Source organism: Tauraco erythrolophus, chromosome 1, assembly GCF_009769465.1.
Source record: "Tauraco erythrolophus isolate bTauEry1 chromosome 1, bTauEry1.pri, whole genome shotgun sequence".
Lineage (NCBI taxonomy): Eukaryota > Metazoa > Chordata > Aves > Musophagiformes > Musophagidae > Tauraco > Tauraco erythrolophus.
In genome coordinates this window covers 115,101,660-115,114,306 of record NC_141465.1, presented here as the reverse complement: position 1 = coordinate 115,114,306, position 12,647 = coordinate 115,101,660, and the positions used below count along the sequence as shown (strand labels likewise).

General features: G+C 43.9%; 2 protein-coding genes across 2 annotated transcripts in view; both read right to left on the bottom strand.

Moving 5' to 3' along the window:
* The window catches only part of MIPEP (mitochondrial intermediate peptidase), a 90,102-nt gene extending 86,159 nt beyond the window's left edge, over positions 1 to 3,943 (bottom strand). The window contains exons 1-2 of the mRNA XM_086613321.1: positions 3,773 to 3,943; positions 804 to 977 (exon numbers count right to left, since the gene is read on the bottom strand). Of these exons, the coding sequence (XP_086469447.1) occupies positions 804 to 977; positions 3,773 to 3,943 (345 nt within the window). The remainder of the gene's footprint in view (positions 1 to 803; positions 978 to 3,772) is intronic.
* A 2,073-nt stretch (positions 3,944 to 6,016) lies between these two features.
* On the bottom strand, positions 6,017 to 11,971 carry LOC104376280 (uncharacterized). The gene is made up of 3 exons (XM_009982829.2): positions 11,806 to 11,971; positions 8,536 to 8,598; positions 6,017 to 6,822 (listed from the first exon to the last, which is right to left on the bottom strand). The coding sequence occupies exons 1-3, from the start codon at positions 11,969 to 11,971 to the stop codon at positions 6,017 to 6,019; spliced, it is 1,035 nt and encodes a 344-aa protein (XP_009981131.2).
* Positions 11,972 to 12,647: the final 676 nt, after the last annotated feature.

Below are 12,647 nucleotides of genomic sequence, written 5' to 3'. Positions count from 1 at the left end.
AAAATGTCTTGAATCTAGAAAAGAATAAGACACAAGATTTGAGAACTGAGAACACAGAGAGAAATTCAAACGTGAAAACCAAAGTAAAAAAATTCAGTGATCTATTTATTAAGAACTGATTTCAGTACGAAGGTTGGCTCTGCTTCCTTCAAAGGAAGAGTGACGCTATGATAGAAGACATACTTTGGGCAAACAGTTTCCAGGGAGCAATACAAAGTGCTCCCTTGCACTTAACATTTTGTGATAAAAAGTATCAGACCAAGTACTCTAATTGTGCAGACCACAGAAACTGCAATCTAGGAAATACCTGCATTTTTTCCTTGCTTTAATAAAAGGTGATACTGTTTAGTTTCATCTGCTGCTTTTAATCTGTAAATTCTTTATGGACCTTCACCTATAAGCTTTCATAACTTAAAAACATCCCCAACTTTATCTTTGACAGTAATCCTCTGTCTTCTGTAACGTAAGTGATGCCGGAAAGCTTATGTATCAATATTACAGCAGAAATAAAATTCTGATTACACTGTTATTTTTCTTGTTGTGGCCTTTATACTATTTTTACATCTGTCTTAAAATTAACCGGACAGTTTGACAGGATTTGTAGTTACATACTCATACAGCAAGAGCCTTTGTAATTAACTTTCAATCAATTTCATTTTTTGTTTTAACACAAAATTTCACAGAGATGATCTACTATTTACTGCAGTGCAGAAAATCATAAAATGGAACAACATGATGTAAGCTTATTAAGTCAGTCGGTTTAAAAGACATTGGTTCAAGTAATAATGAAAAAAGTAACTTACCAAGTCTGCTACTCTGCACAACGCATCTGAAAGCTGATCAAAGATCATTACTGTCTCTGGCCCAGGTGGTGTTGAACATGCCTTTTGGACCAGTTGTTCCGATTCTTGCAATGCTTTGTCCTGTGCTTCTTGAAATCCTTCTGGACAGCTCAGTTCTGGAACACCAAACAGACCCTGCAGTGCAGAACACAACAAAAACACGTCACTGTCACCCTCCTCAATCTCTGCCCCTTTGTTTCAAGATGGAATTATCACCACAAAATTTTACCAGACTGACCCTAGCTAGCACTAAAACGTTCCCACGAGTGTCTTTGTAGAGAGAACAGTCACAAAATCAGTCAAAAACACTGGTGTCACACGAAAACATCTTCATCTCCCAGAGCAAAACCTCACTGAGGTTCTTTTACTAAGGACTGTTCTTAGCAAACCTTAAGAGTTCATCATCAAATTCTCACAAATTCTCCTCTTCTATCCCATAAGCTCCTACACCATCCTTTTCTCAAAGCATTTTTCATCTCGCTCCAAAGTATGGGCACCAAACAAATCACAGGAGGTCCATTTACGTTACAAAATGAGGGAAAATCATCCCTGTGAAGTAAAAGAGACTTATGAAGGAATGTGAAGACTAAGCAGAAGAGTCAAAACAACGAATGTGTTGGATATCTAGGACTGCTGGCAACGGATTGCAGGCAATAGGACAGTGGTCTCAGGCTCATTAAATGAGCCCCAAATACTGGAATCAGATGTCCAAGGACTGGTCGGCAACAACTCTAAAATTTTACGGTATGAACAGTTTTATTCCTAAAGTTCTGATCAAGCCTGGCCCTGTCCAACAGGGCTGGGTAAACACACCCACTTGGGCAGGGCAGACACAGACAGCAGTTATGTTCTGGTTTGTGGAAGAAAGTTAAAGAGGTCCTACTGCAAATCAAACAAAATTGCTAATGCTACCTCCTAGAGAAGTTTCACGATACAGACCTACAACAGTAAAAAAATTTAAGACATAACAGCATCTCTGCAAACAATACACTCCCTTTGCAACTGCCCAACTGCAACATAAGCATCTCCTTAGCTCCTAACTACAGCATCTAATAGTACGAGGTACATGATTTCACACAACATCCGTCTCTTCCCAAATTTAACCTCAGCATGTAAAAATCACAATCTGGATTTGAAAATCTGCAGGCCAGTCACTTACAACGCACCTTCCACAAACTCTTTCTGCTAAAGCAGTCAGTTGCACGTTTGCATGTAGCTTACAAGTATTTATCCAAATAAAAAAAAAAAAAAATCACAAACTGACAGCTTGTCTGTAGAAGTACATATTCTGAAGCAAAAGCATCACCTAAAGTAATTATTTGGGAGATTCTGAGTTGCTTCATCCTATTTTCTTTCTGTTGCTGTTGCTAAAACTGACGCCTTTTTTTTTTCCTAATGGTCTTACTATGAGCTAGTCATTCTAAGACAGAAATGCCTGTCTCACGCTTCCCATGTTTTAATTTATTATTTGTGAAGAGGAATTGGACTGAAATGAACATTGCAAAATATATTTTATATATATACATGTGTATACAAATACGTGCACACAAACATAAATACACGTGTATCACACCACCCTCCGTAAGGCCTGCTGTATAAAAGACTCAAGACTGGCGCTTCACTCAGATCCTCAGCCAGCTGATGCAGTGTTCTGCAATGTCCCAGAGAGCTCCTGGCTTTCCTGCTCCCCTTCATCACCATTCACCCTCCTAAGTGAGCTCCTCCTGCACATGTAGTCTTCTGCGAACAGGAGGTATCTTCTCTTAGAGATAAATTACCCACAGAACTCCTTTTCCATATGACACCAAGTTTGACATAAAAATCGAAAAATTACGAAAATGAAGCTTCGTGCAGGTCTCTCTGTTCTTTAATGGTGTGGCTGCATGGCTGCAGCATTCTTCTCTTTCCTTGGCCTCAGCATTTACACTCCACCTGCCACAGCCTCTTTGCAAACCTAAAATACACATCTTTCTTCCCAAAGAACTCTACATCCTCTCCATGGACCAAGCGAATCCAGAAATCATTCCCTAGACCAGGGATGCACAAACAGATTACTTCCTGGAGCAAGACTTACATCAATGTACTTACAGAGGCAGGAGAGCCAGAAGAAAAGTTTTCCAAACAAGTGCTGGATTATAAACAGAGGTTAGATTTCTCCTCACTGAATCCCTGAATCCCAGAGTTCAACAGTTTCACCAGCCTGGGCACCACCGCAGGAACAGCTGAGTCAGCAGACTAACACCTGGACTTTACAAGTGTGAAGCGCTCTGCACATCTGCATGCCATGTGCCATTGAAAGTGCGAACCTTACGCTGTCCAGGAACTTTGTTTAGATTCCCAGGACTCTCATTAACAAACCAACCTGACTCACCCTAAAATGAAATAAATCAAAAAACCTGAGTGTCACCAACGCAGCAAATAAATGCTTTTTTTGCCACAAGCAACTGAACGTCAAGAATTGCATCCACGCAAGAGGCTGTCAGCAGCCTAACTGGTTTTGAAGCGCTGCCGAAGTGCCCTGGCTTGACACTGACAGATTAAAAAAGACACAGCCAGGTCAGAGCTGGGAGTGGAAGGGGCAATGTATATGTGTACATACACATGCACATGGTCTCTACTCAGGCTCTAAGCAAGCGCTTGCATAAACAAGGCCGTGATTTCCAAACTCTTGTGCGCCCAGAAGACAGAATGAATTCTTCATTAGAACCAAGACAAACCCTAGTAACGGTGTAACCACTTAACCCCCTGAAAACAGCCCCGGCTGGCCCCGCCACCGCGATTTAAAAGCTCTAAAATAAAATTAAAAAAACAAACAAACAAACAAACAAAAAAACAACAAACAAAAACACAGAGGATCAGCAAAGCGCAGGGCTGCCGGCAGCCAGGGCCGCCCCCGGCCCGCCGCACGCCCTTCCCCGCCCGCCGCTCACCGTCTCCCTGCCCGCCGCGCTGCCGCGCAGCTGCTGCTGCTGCTTCGCATCGAAGGCGGCGCCCACCGGGCACCAGCTGGTGCTGACGGCCCGGCGGCCCGGCCCCGCCGCCCGGCCCCGCAGCGCCCGGCCCAGCGCCGCCGGCAGCGCCCGCCGGCAGCCGGCCAGCATGGCGGAGCAGGCCCCGGCAACAGGCCCAGGCGCTGCCGGCTCGGCCCCGACCTCGGCGCGACCAGGCCGACGGGAGGAGGAGGAGGAGGAGGAGGAGGCGGAGGAGCGCCGGCGGGCACGGCGCGGCGGGAGGCGGAGCTCCCTAAGCCGGTCTTCCCGCAGCGCACCCACCCGGCTGCCCCGCTGCCGGTCCGCCCGCCCGCTGTGAGGCGGAGGCTGCCTGGGGCAGAGCGGCCGTGGCACGGCCCGAGCCCGCCCGGCGCCGCGGGGCGGGGAAGGAAAGGCCCGGCGGGCTGGCGGGGCTCCGCCGCGGGGCTCGGCTCCGGAGGAGGGTGGGCGCCGGGAGTGCTCTTCGCCGACTGAAATTTCTCCTACAGGTTTTCCAGTAAAACCTAAGACCATTTTAAAGCATTTTTTAGCCTAGGTGTTCCTATGACACAAACTTCCAGCCTGTGGCTTAGGGAAAAATCTACGGAAAAATTCATATAGCGCTCTGTCCTGTGTGCTTCAGCCCTCTCTCAGCGTAATTCAGCTGACATGAGAAGTGTAGCTGTTTTTCTTGAAGAAACCCACCTCACCACGTTCATTTGGGACCTGCGATCCATAGTCAGGGTTCAACAACCGCGGGGATGAATCCATGTTTCCTTACCTGTCCATCAGCATCAGAGGTGTTGGGAAGTCAGGCCTCTTGCTCCTACATTGTGTTTGCTCTTAATTTCATGGTATTGGCCTGTTTCTCTGGCTTCTCTGCTTTATTCTCTTTTAAGAGAAGTGAGCAAGACTTACTAGCATCTTTCATTGTATTTTTGAGTTTTAGGGGAAAACGGAAGAAAAAAATTCTGGGAAAATTCACAGAAATTAAAGTTTTGTGGCACTGGAAATATAGCTTGATCTATATTAATTAATAGTTCTCCAGTATGTCTGCGTCAGTGGTTATTAAAGATGATCCTTCATGTGGAAGAATGTGTCTTGGCGTTGTCTGATTCTGAAGTACAGCAGCATTATGCTGCATTTTTGCACTGGCATTGAGTATCTGCCCCTCTCGGAGAATCCATATGGTGCTTCCTTCTAGTGCTCTATTTCTCTCTCTTTCAGACCTTTGGCTACAGAGGGAGCATAGAACTGCATTTAAAAACTGTATTTTAAAAATCCACCCAGCTGCAATGAAACTAACCTGTTTCACAGAGCAAACAGCCCCTGTGGAGGTACCAAACTACGCTAATTCCGAGTTTTAAAATTTATTTTGAAATGCCTGGATGCAAACTGACTAAGTTTCAAGCCCATCTACGCATACCACCTACAAGGATATAAACTGGCTTGGAAGGAACTGCTGCTTAATGTTTATACAAGATGGCAGGGACCCACGTGTCGTAATTTCAGAACTTGAAACTTTTATTTTGTCCCACCTTCTTTTAAAACATTCGTCCTTCAGGAGCGGTGTACGCACCCCTGTATGACTACAGTAGGTCACCAGACCAGTAATGCATCAAGCCCAGCACCAAAGATGCTGAAGAGTTCTTCTGCCTTGTGCAGAAGCCGTTCCTGAAACGAACTGTACTGCAACTGCAGCCATAAAAACGGTTTATGCACATTAGGAACTTTTTTATTCTGAGTTTTAAAAAACAAAGCTGACAATAGTGGACTAGGACAGTTTAATAAATAAACACGTGGTACCTTGTGATTGGGACAAACAGGTGTTTGATTCAAACTCTTCCGAGTACGGCTCTGAAGCCTTGAGCTGTGTTTTAGCAGCTGGTGGTGAAAACTGCAGGAGTTACGTTGTGTGATGAGCAGTTGTGTGCAGAATGAGGCCTGGTTTCCTACCAATACCAGCAGTGCGATCCTACACCTTGCCACTGCAATGATTTCACCAATCAAAAAACCCAAATTTACTCAACTTTTAGGGAGATCCCACCCTGCCCTGCAGTCCTACATCTCCCTTTCAGCCCTCGGCATACCTTGCTGGGTGATTTCTGTTCTCTGCTGAATCCAGTAGAAATTGGCCAGCAGATGACAACTTTATTAAGGAGGGCTGAAGGACACAGACATAGAACATTCACGGATAACATGGATTTACAGGGCAGGCGATGGCAGCGGCTCCAGCAGGTCAGAGGTGCTGAACAGGAGAAACCCAGTGAAGGTGGTATCATCATCAGCGTCTGCAAACAGCCCGTTGAAACTCTCTCCTTGATGAGCCTGCAGCCACACCTCGTCTTCTCCCTGTAGCTCGAGGATGGCAGCTCCGGAGGCCTGGTCCTCTCCACTCTGGTACCTGTCCACTGTGTGCAGCATCTTGATGCCGTTTTTAACTAAAGCTACCCTGACATTCCTTGAGTAGACAGTGATGTGGTAGGTGAAATAGTAAACACCGGGGTATTTGCAGGTGAATTTGCCGGTGGTGGGGTTGTAGTCATTTAGACCATTGTACAACACCTTGTCAAACTTGATCGGGCGGTTCGGGGAGGGAAATTTGGTGGCAATTGTAAGGCCAACACTGAAAGCACTCCTTGGCAGGACTGCTGGGGCACCTACGTTCCCCTTGTCTCCTCTGTCTCCTTTCAAACCTCTTTCCCCCTGAATTCCTGGATTACCCCGTGGACCCAAATCTCCAGGATTACCTTTAGGACCTGGATTACCAATCGGGCCAATTGGCCCTGGGAAGCCAACTCTTCCAGGATGGCCAATTTCACCCTTCGTCCCTTTTGGACCTATAGGCCCAATGTCTCCTTTTAACCCCTTTTGTCCTTGCAGTCCCAGCTCTCCCTTCTGACCTTTGTAACCCACTGACCCTATAATTCCTTTTGGTCCCAATTTCCCAGGTCGTCCTCTTTCTCCTTTATCTCCTTTGTTTCCCTTCTCTTCAACAGTCCCATTGGCTCCTAAATTAAAACAAAACAAAACAAAACAAAACAAAACAAAACACCTTTTTATGATCTTCCACTGGGTTAACAAGGCACAATATGAGTTTCAGCATGAAGACATATATGTGTAGGTGTGTGTCACCACTTTACATACTGTGCTCACTGTGCATTTCACGTACAATTTCTCAGACATTTAAGTGCAGGATAAGCATAACATCTGAAGAAACTGCTATTGTGGTAGAAAACAGGTGCCCTGGCTGAGAGCAGCAAGAATAAGCTCAAAGGAAGGAAGGTGTGATTTGTCTACAGGCTGATGGGAGCACTGGCAGCTTACATCATCTCAGGCACAAGCAGCATCTGTCCAGACATTGTTTTCAGTCTTTGGTATACAAAATGGGGGAGATGGTTCCCAAGTTATTCAGAGGAAGGTTCTACTTGGAAAACACCCAGAACTTGCTTGCCGTGTGTTTCTGTAATTTCCACATGGTGGAACTTTGCTTGAGTTACCTAGGTTGCTATGAAGTGCAACTAAAGGCTTTTTGTCCTTGTTACTTGCTACCACATGCTCTATTTATCTCCTTTATCCCCTCTTGGACTGAAGCTCAAAGATTTTGAAAGGGTTTGAAGGTGGAGGTCTCATGATGTGAAGGGCATGTTAGCAGTTGATCAGTAAAAGATACCATAATGATCATACACTCTACCAATCAGGAAAAGAAGTGAGAATTTCTGCATAAGAGACTCCAGCTTCTGTTGTTAGGAATAATGCTGTATTTACAGTTTATTGTTCTCAAAATACAATTGGGAGTATTTAACTGCAGCAATGAACTGAAAATGGATGACATTCTATGGTGAGCCTTGAAGAAAAGCAGCACAGGTCCATCAGGACAAGGACACAGGAAGAGAAAGTAGCTTTTGTAATTCTAAACAACGTTTGTGACTTCATGTCTCACGCTACTTCCAGGACTGGGGACTTTTCTAATAGACTGGAGAAAAGTCTGAGGGGTGTAGAGCAGCTTGTAATTACCCCTGTGTGATGCAGATACCATATGATACTTTTCAGGGTCACCTTAAGGATTTTGGAGAACCTGGACACAGAGTACTTGGCAGGCTTCCATGCTTTTGGGTGTATACATTGTCTATGCACAGTTGTTGTAAGGATACACAAGTCCAGCATCTCAAAGTTACTGAATTTGTGCAGAATGGTGTGATGCCAGTTGCACCACGGCTGACTCCTTGCTTTTATACGCAAGTCACTCTGCACATATACATCCATCTGACACAGGATGCATGCTACATATGCACAGGTTGGCTAAAGAGGTGAAGTATACAGGATTTACTGTATTTTTAGGTGTATAACTCGTGTCTTCTACAATTCCGTTTAAAGTCACTTTCCCTGAAGTTGCAGATATAGCTACAGTACCCTCACTTTCCTGAGATAGCTGCAGATGTGGTGTCTTCCTCAGCAGCTGACAAAAGGGCAGAGATGGGAAAGGCAGGACAACAGGCTGAGCAAAAAAGTTGTAGAGTATCAGAGGCAGCAAGATAATTCAGAGTGGCAAATTCCTCTTGTATTGTCAGCATATCTATGCAGCCTCTAATACTTCTGGAAAAAGGGGTTTTAACCTTTATGGTACTTTCACTACAGCTAGAATGTATAGCACGTCCAGTGCTCACAAACACAAGGGTAGAAATTGATAGACAAATAATAAATTTAAACACTTCTTCTCTGACCTTGTTCACCTTTCTCTCCATTTGCACCATCTTTCCCTGGACTCCCAGGAAGTCCTGCTTCGCCTAGTACAGAAGAGAAAAACAGATCTTCATTAAACAATTAAATTACCTGAAAACTTGTGTTGAATCCTTCTCTAATCCTTCCTCTTTCAAGCCTGGCTGAATGTTAATGTAAAGAGTAGCCTTACTTCTGACTTTTAGTGAGTGCCACTGCTGGTAATTTTAGCTTATGGTGCGATTGACAGAGAGCACAGAAACTCTGCTTGAGAACAGTGCGTTTTTGAGATAGAGGGAATCCTTGGCATGAAGAAGTGGGGTATTGAAATATGTAGAGGAGCTGTACCCTGGTCAGGACCACCAATGTGAAAACCTCTTGTCCTGTTGTTGCCTCTATCCATGGAAGAAACCAGCAGGAAAGGGAGAGAAGAAGCCACATTCAGCAGGAACTTTTGCAGAGACAGGAAGCCTGGTAGTGAAACAATGGTAAACTCCCCTCTCCAGAAAGACATCTGTAGGGGTTTGGCCAAAGATGATGAAATGTTACAGTGAAATAATATTGTTTGTAGGTCTGAGGAAGGCATTCACACTCTTAATCCCTGTATTTAGCATGACACAGATTTCCCAGTGCTCTAAAAACAGCAATTGTAGAAGTCGTTTTTGTAGTAACATCACAGGTGACCAGGAGGTGTGTGATCAAATACCTGGATTTGCATCCAGAACACAACAGAATAAAAAAGAGTTGGTAGTCTGGATGGAAGAGCCTTCATACTAGCTTAATATAGGAAGAAAAGTTGGGGACTATATCAGAAGCCAGTGATATCATGTGATAACTCACTGGAGTAAAGTGAAGACCTTCATAAAGGAAATTAAAATAAGTAAGCTCTAGATTTTCCATTTTTCTGGCTTTCCTGGACTTCTGCATATAGAAAAATAAGGCAGTTAATTGTACATGCCTATTAAGAAGCTAATGGAGTTTTTTTGTTTGTTTGTTTCTAGATTTTAAAAGGTTTTGGTTTTAGCCAGGCTAGGACACTGAAAGCTAAAGGAGCATGTAAGTCGTTGCTTGGCAGAGAACCCTGTAAATCATTTTATAAACTAGAGAGTTAAATATAACTCTTTAGCAAGCACTGATGTAAATACTAAAGTGGGTAGGCTTCTCTTTCAGTGATCCAGGGCAGGCAGTATGCAGCTCTTCATTGCCCAAATTGTAAGTGCGGGTTATTTTCCAGCTGATGTAATTTACTGCGTAGCCATACAACAGTTGTGCAGAAGAGAGAAGAGTGAAGAGGTGGCAAAAGCATCTGGTAGAGGATCCTGCTTATGCCAGCGTAGCCATCAAACAAATGCACATCAGACTACACCGTCAACACTGATTATGCAGCGTATAGTTTCTGTGGAGGCATATACATTTCTAGAGAAGTCGGTGATTCATTAGCTTTTGGTCGTGTGATTGCACCAGCAACCCCTTCTGTTAGAGGCAGACATTTCATAGATTTCATAGATTTTCTAGGTTGGAAAAGACCTTAGAGATCATCCAGTCCCACCGTCCCTAATCTCCCTTTAAACCATATCCCTAAGTAGTTCATCCACCCTTTTCTTAAACACATCCAGGGATGGGGACTCAACAACCCAAGTGGATTTTACAAGCTAGTGGATTTCCACTAGCTTGAGAGACATAGTAAATCACTTTAGCAGATTTCGAGTTAATTTCTTTTAGACTATTGGCCTGGGTTTGATTTATATGCTGGATTATGTACCCCACTGAAAGAGCTGTGATTCATAGTCACTAAGATCAGCACTTGGTAGAAGGGTTTGCCTAGTTAAGTACAAGTTTGATTCAGATTGATTTGTGCAACTGAGTTGTCCTGGTGCGCAACAGCATTTGTGACTCGTTTATGCATGAAGCACTAGTGCCCCCTGCATGATGCCACTCAATAGCTGACCTGACATAAAGTGGGTTGAGGAGAAGTTCCCCCAGAAAAATTTGTGAACAAATCCGAAGCAGCAGATTTGCTCTTGGCCTGTGCTTTTTGTTCTGGGGTTGTGACACTTCAGATGAAGTGTTATACGTCCACAGATTTATCAGCTTGTGCAACCCTGGCCTTGATACTCCAGCACGGATGCAAGGGCCATCCTTATCCAGAGGCTTAAAGTACTGTGGTAATTTTTAGTTTTAGGGGGCTGAGAAGATTACTTCTATCTTCAATATCACACACAAATCTCTATTATAGCCTGCTAGAGCAAACATGAATCCTACATTGTTTTTCACTAGTCCCAATTCCTGAACCTCACTCTTGTGGCTCTTGAGCTCCAGCAAGTAGACACATTCAGAACAAAGTCCTACAAATGTAGTATTTAGATAAGAAAGAAAAATCTCTGGAGTCCCCAACACAAGAAGGACATGGAGCTACTGGAACGAGTCCAGAGGAGGGCCATGAAGATGATCAGAGGGTTGGAGCACCTCTGCTATGAAGACAGGCTGAGAGAGTTGGGGCTGTTCAGCCTGGAGAAGAGAAGGCTCCGGGGTGATCTTATAGCAGCTTTCCAGTACCTAAAGGGGGCCTACAGGAAAGCTGGAAAGGGACTTTTTACAATGGTGTGTAGTGATAGGACAAGGGGCAACGGATTTAAACTGAAAGAGGGCAGATTTAGGTTAGATATAAGAAAGAAATTCTTTACATTGAGGGTGGTGAGGTACTGGAACAGGTTGCCCAGAGAAGTTGTGGATGCCCCATCCCTGGCAGTGTTCAAGGCCAGGTTGGATGAAGCTTTGGGCAACCTGGTGTAGTGGAGGATTTCCCGGCCCATGGCAGGGGGTTTGGAACTAGATGATCTTTGGGGTCCCTTCCAACCCTAACCATTCTATGATTCTATCTTCTTGCCACTGCACACCTATTACAACAAAAGAGGTATCAGTTGTTAGGATATTTTTACTGGGCTTGAAGCTCTTTACAGAAATATAGTTGCTATCTTAGAGATGTAGGAGTAGGTTTACAGGCTTTAAAATTTTCAAAGACTTGAAAATATTCCCAAAATAGAAGGTAAAGTCTTTCTTCTTTTGTTTTTACCCCATGGACCTGTCCTTCCTATAGTATTAGCTATCTTGCTTTTATTATTAGATCTTTTTGTATTTCCTTCTTCAAACAAGTAAATGACAAATGTCTGAAATGTTTTCTGAAGGCTAGGCAGAATAATCCCATAAATGCAGAGTGACTACAGTCAGCTTCGGAAACCAGTGGCATTGCAAATCATTTATTCTGAACATGGTACCTGTATCTCCCTTGTCGCCTTTTGAACCGTCGCGTCCATCACGACCAGGTATGCCATTGTGCCCAGGATTGCCGGGGATGCCAGGATACCCTTGGGTGCAGACGTCCTGGTTTTGTGTTTCTGCTGTGCTGACTAAAATAGCCAGCAGTATAATCCAGCCTTTCATTCTTTAGATAGGTTATATGATTTTGGCTGAAAGATTTAAGAAAGCAAAAGTACATCTGCCTAAGTCTACCTTAGAAGGAGATGTAGGGTGGGGGAGGGAGGAAAAAAAGGAAATGGGTTTTCGCCATGTCTATTGTTTTGGTTTATTTATAGGTCTCTGTATAGCATCAAGTACAGTCCTAGAGACTACTGAGTGCTATTTCAAATAATAATTTAAGGGGAATATCAGCAATAGCATCATTATACATTTGAAACCTTAACTTAGCTTTACACAATTTAAAATATTCCTTAATTTCCTGTGATTTGGAGCACCGGGTTCTGTTTCATATTTTCTTATGCAGTATGACTTGTGGAAATAAGTGACTCTGCAAAGGGAAAGTTTGATGCAGGTAGATGGGGAGCAGCTGAAATTCCCAAGAGCCCTGGGGATGTTTAGAGCTACCCTTGATCTAGTTCTCAGGATGTAGACATCGAACAAGAAAAAACAGCTCAGTGCATCCCATAGAGTTTCACACTGTTCTATTTAGACCATAAGTCCATTGGGAAAGCTCAGATTTCACAAATTTGACTGAACTTAACCCAAATTTCAAGATCATAATAAAAAGGCAACTTGGGCAAAAGTGATTTTTTTTTCTCCCAGCAAATAATACAATTGAGCCAGTTAAACAGCTCATAAC

Bases quoted from the DNA above. Each gene is read 5' to 3' on its own strand.
- LOC104376280 (XM_009982829.2), bottom strand. From the start codon at position 11,971: ATGAAAGGCTGGATTATACTGCTGGCTATTTTAGTCAGCACAGCAGAA. The intron at 8,599-11,805 runs GTACCATGTTCA...CTTCTGTACTAG, and splicing joins AGGCGACAAGGGAGATACAG to GCGAAGCAGGACTTCCTGGG. The intron at 6,823-8,535 runs GTCAGAGAAGAA...GTTTTAATTTAG, and splicing joins TGGAGAGAAAGGTGAACAAG to GAGCCAATGGGACTGTTGAA.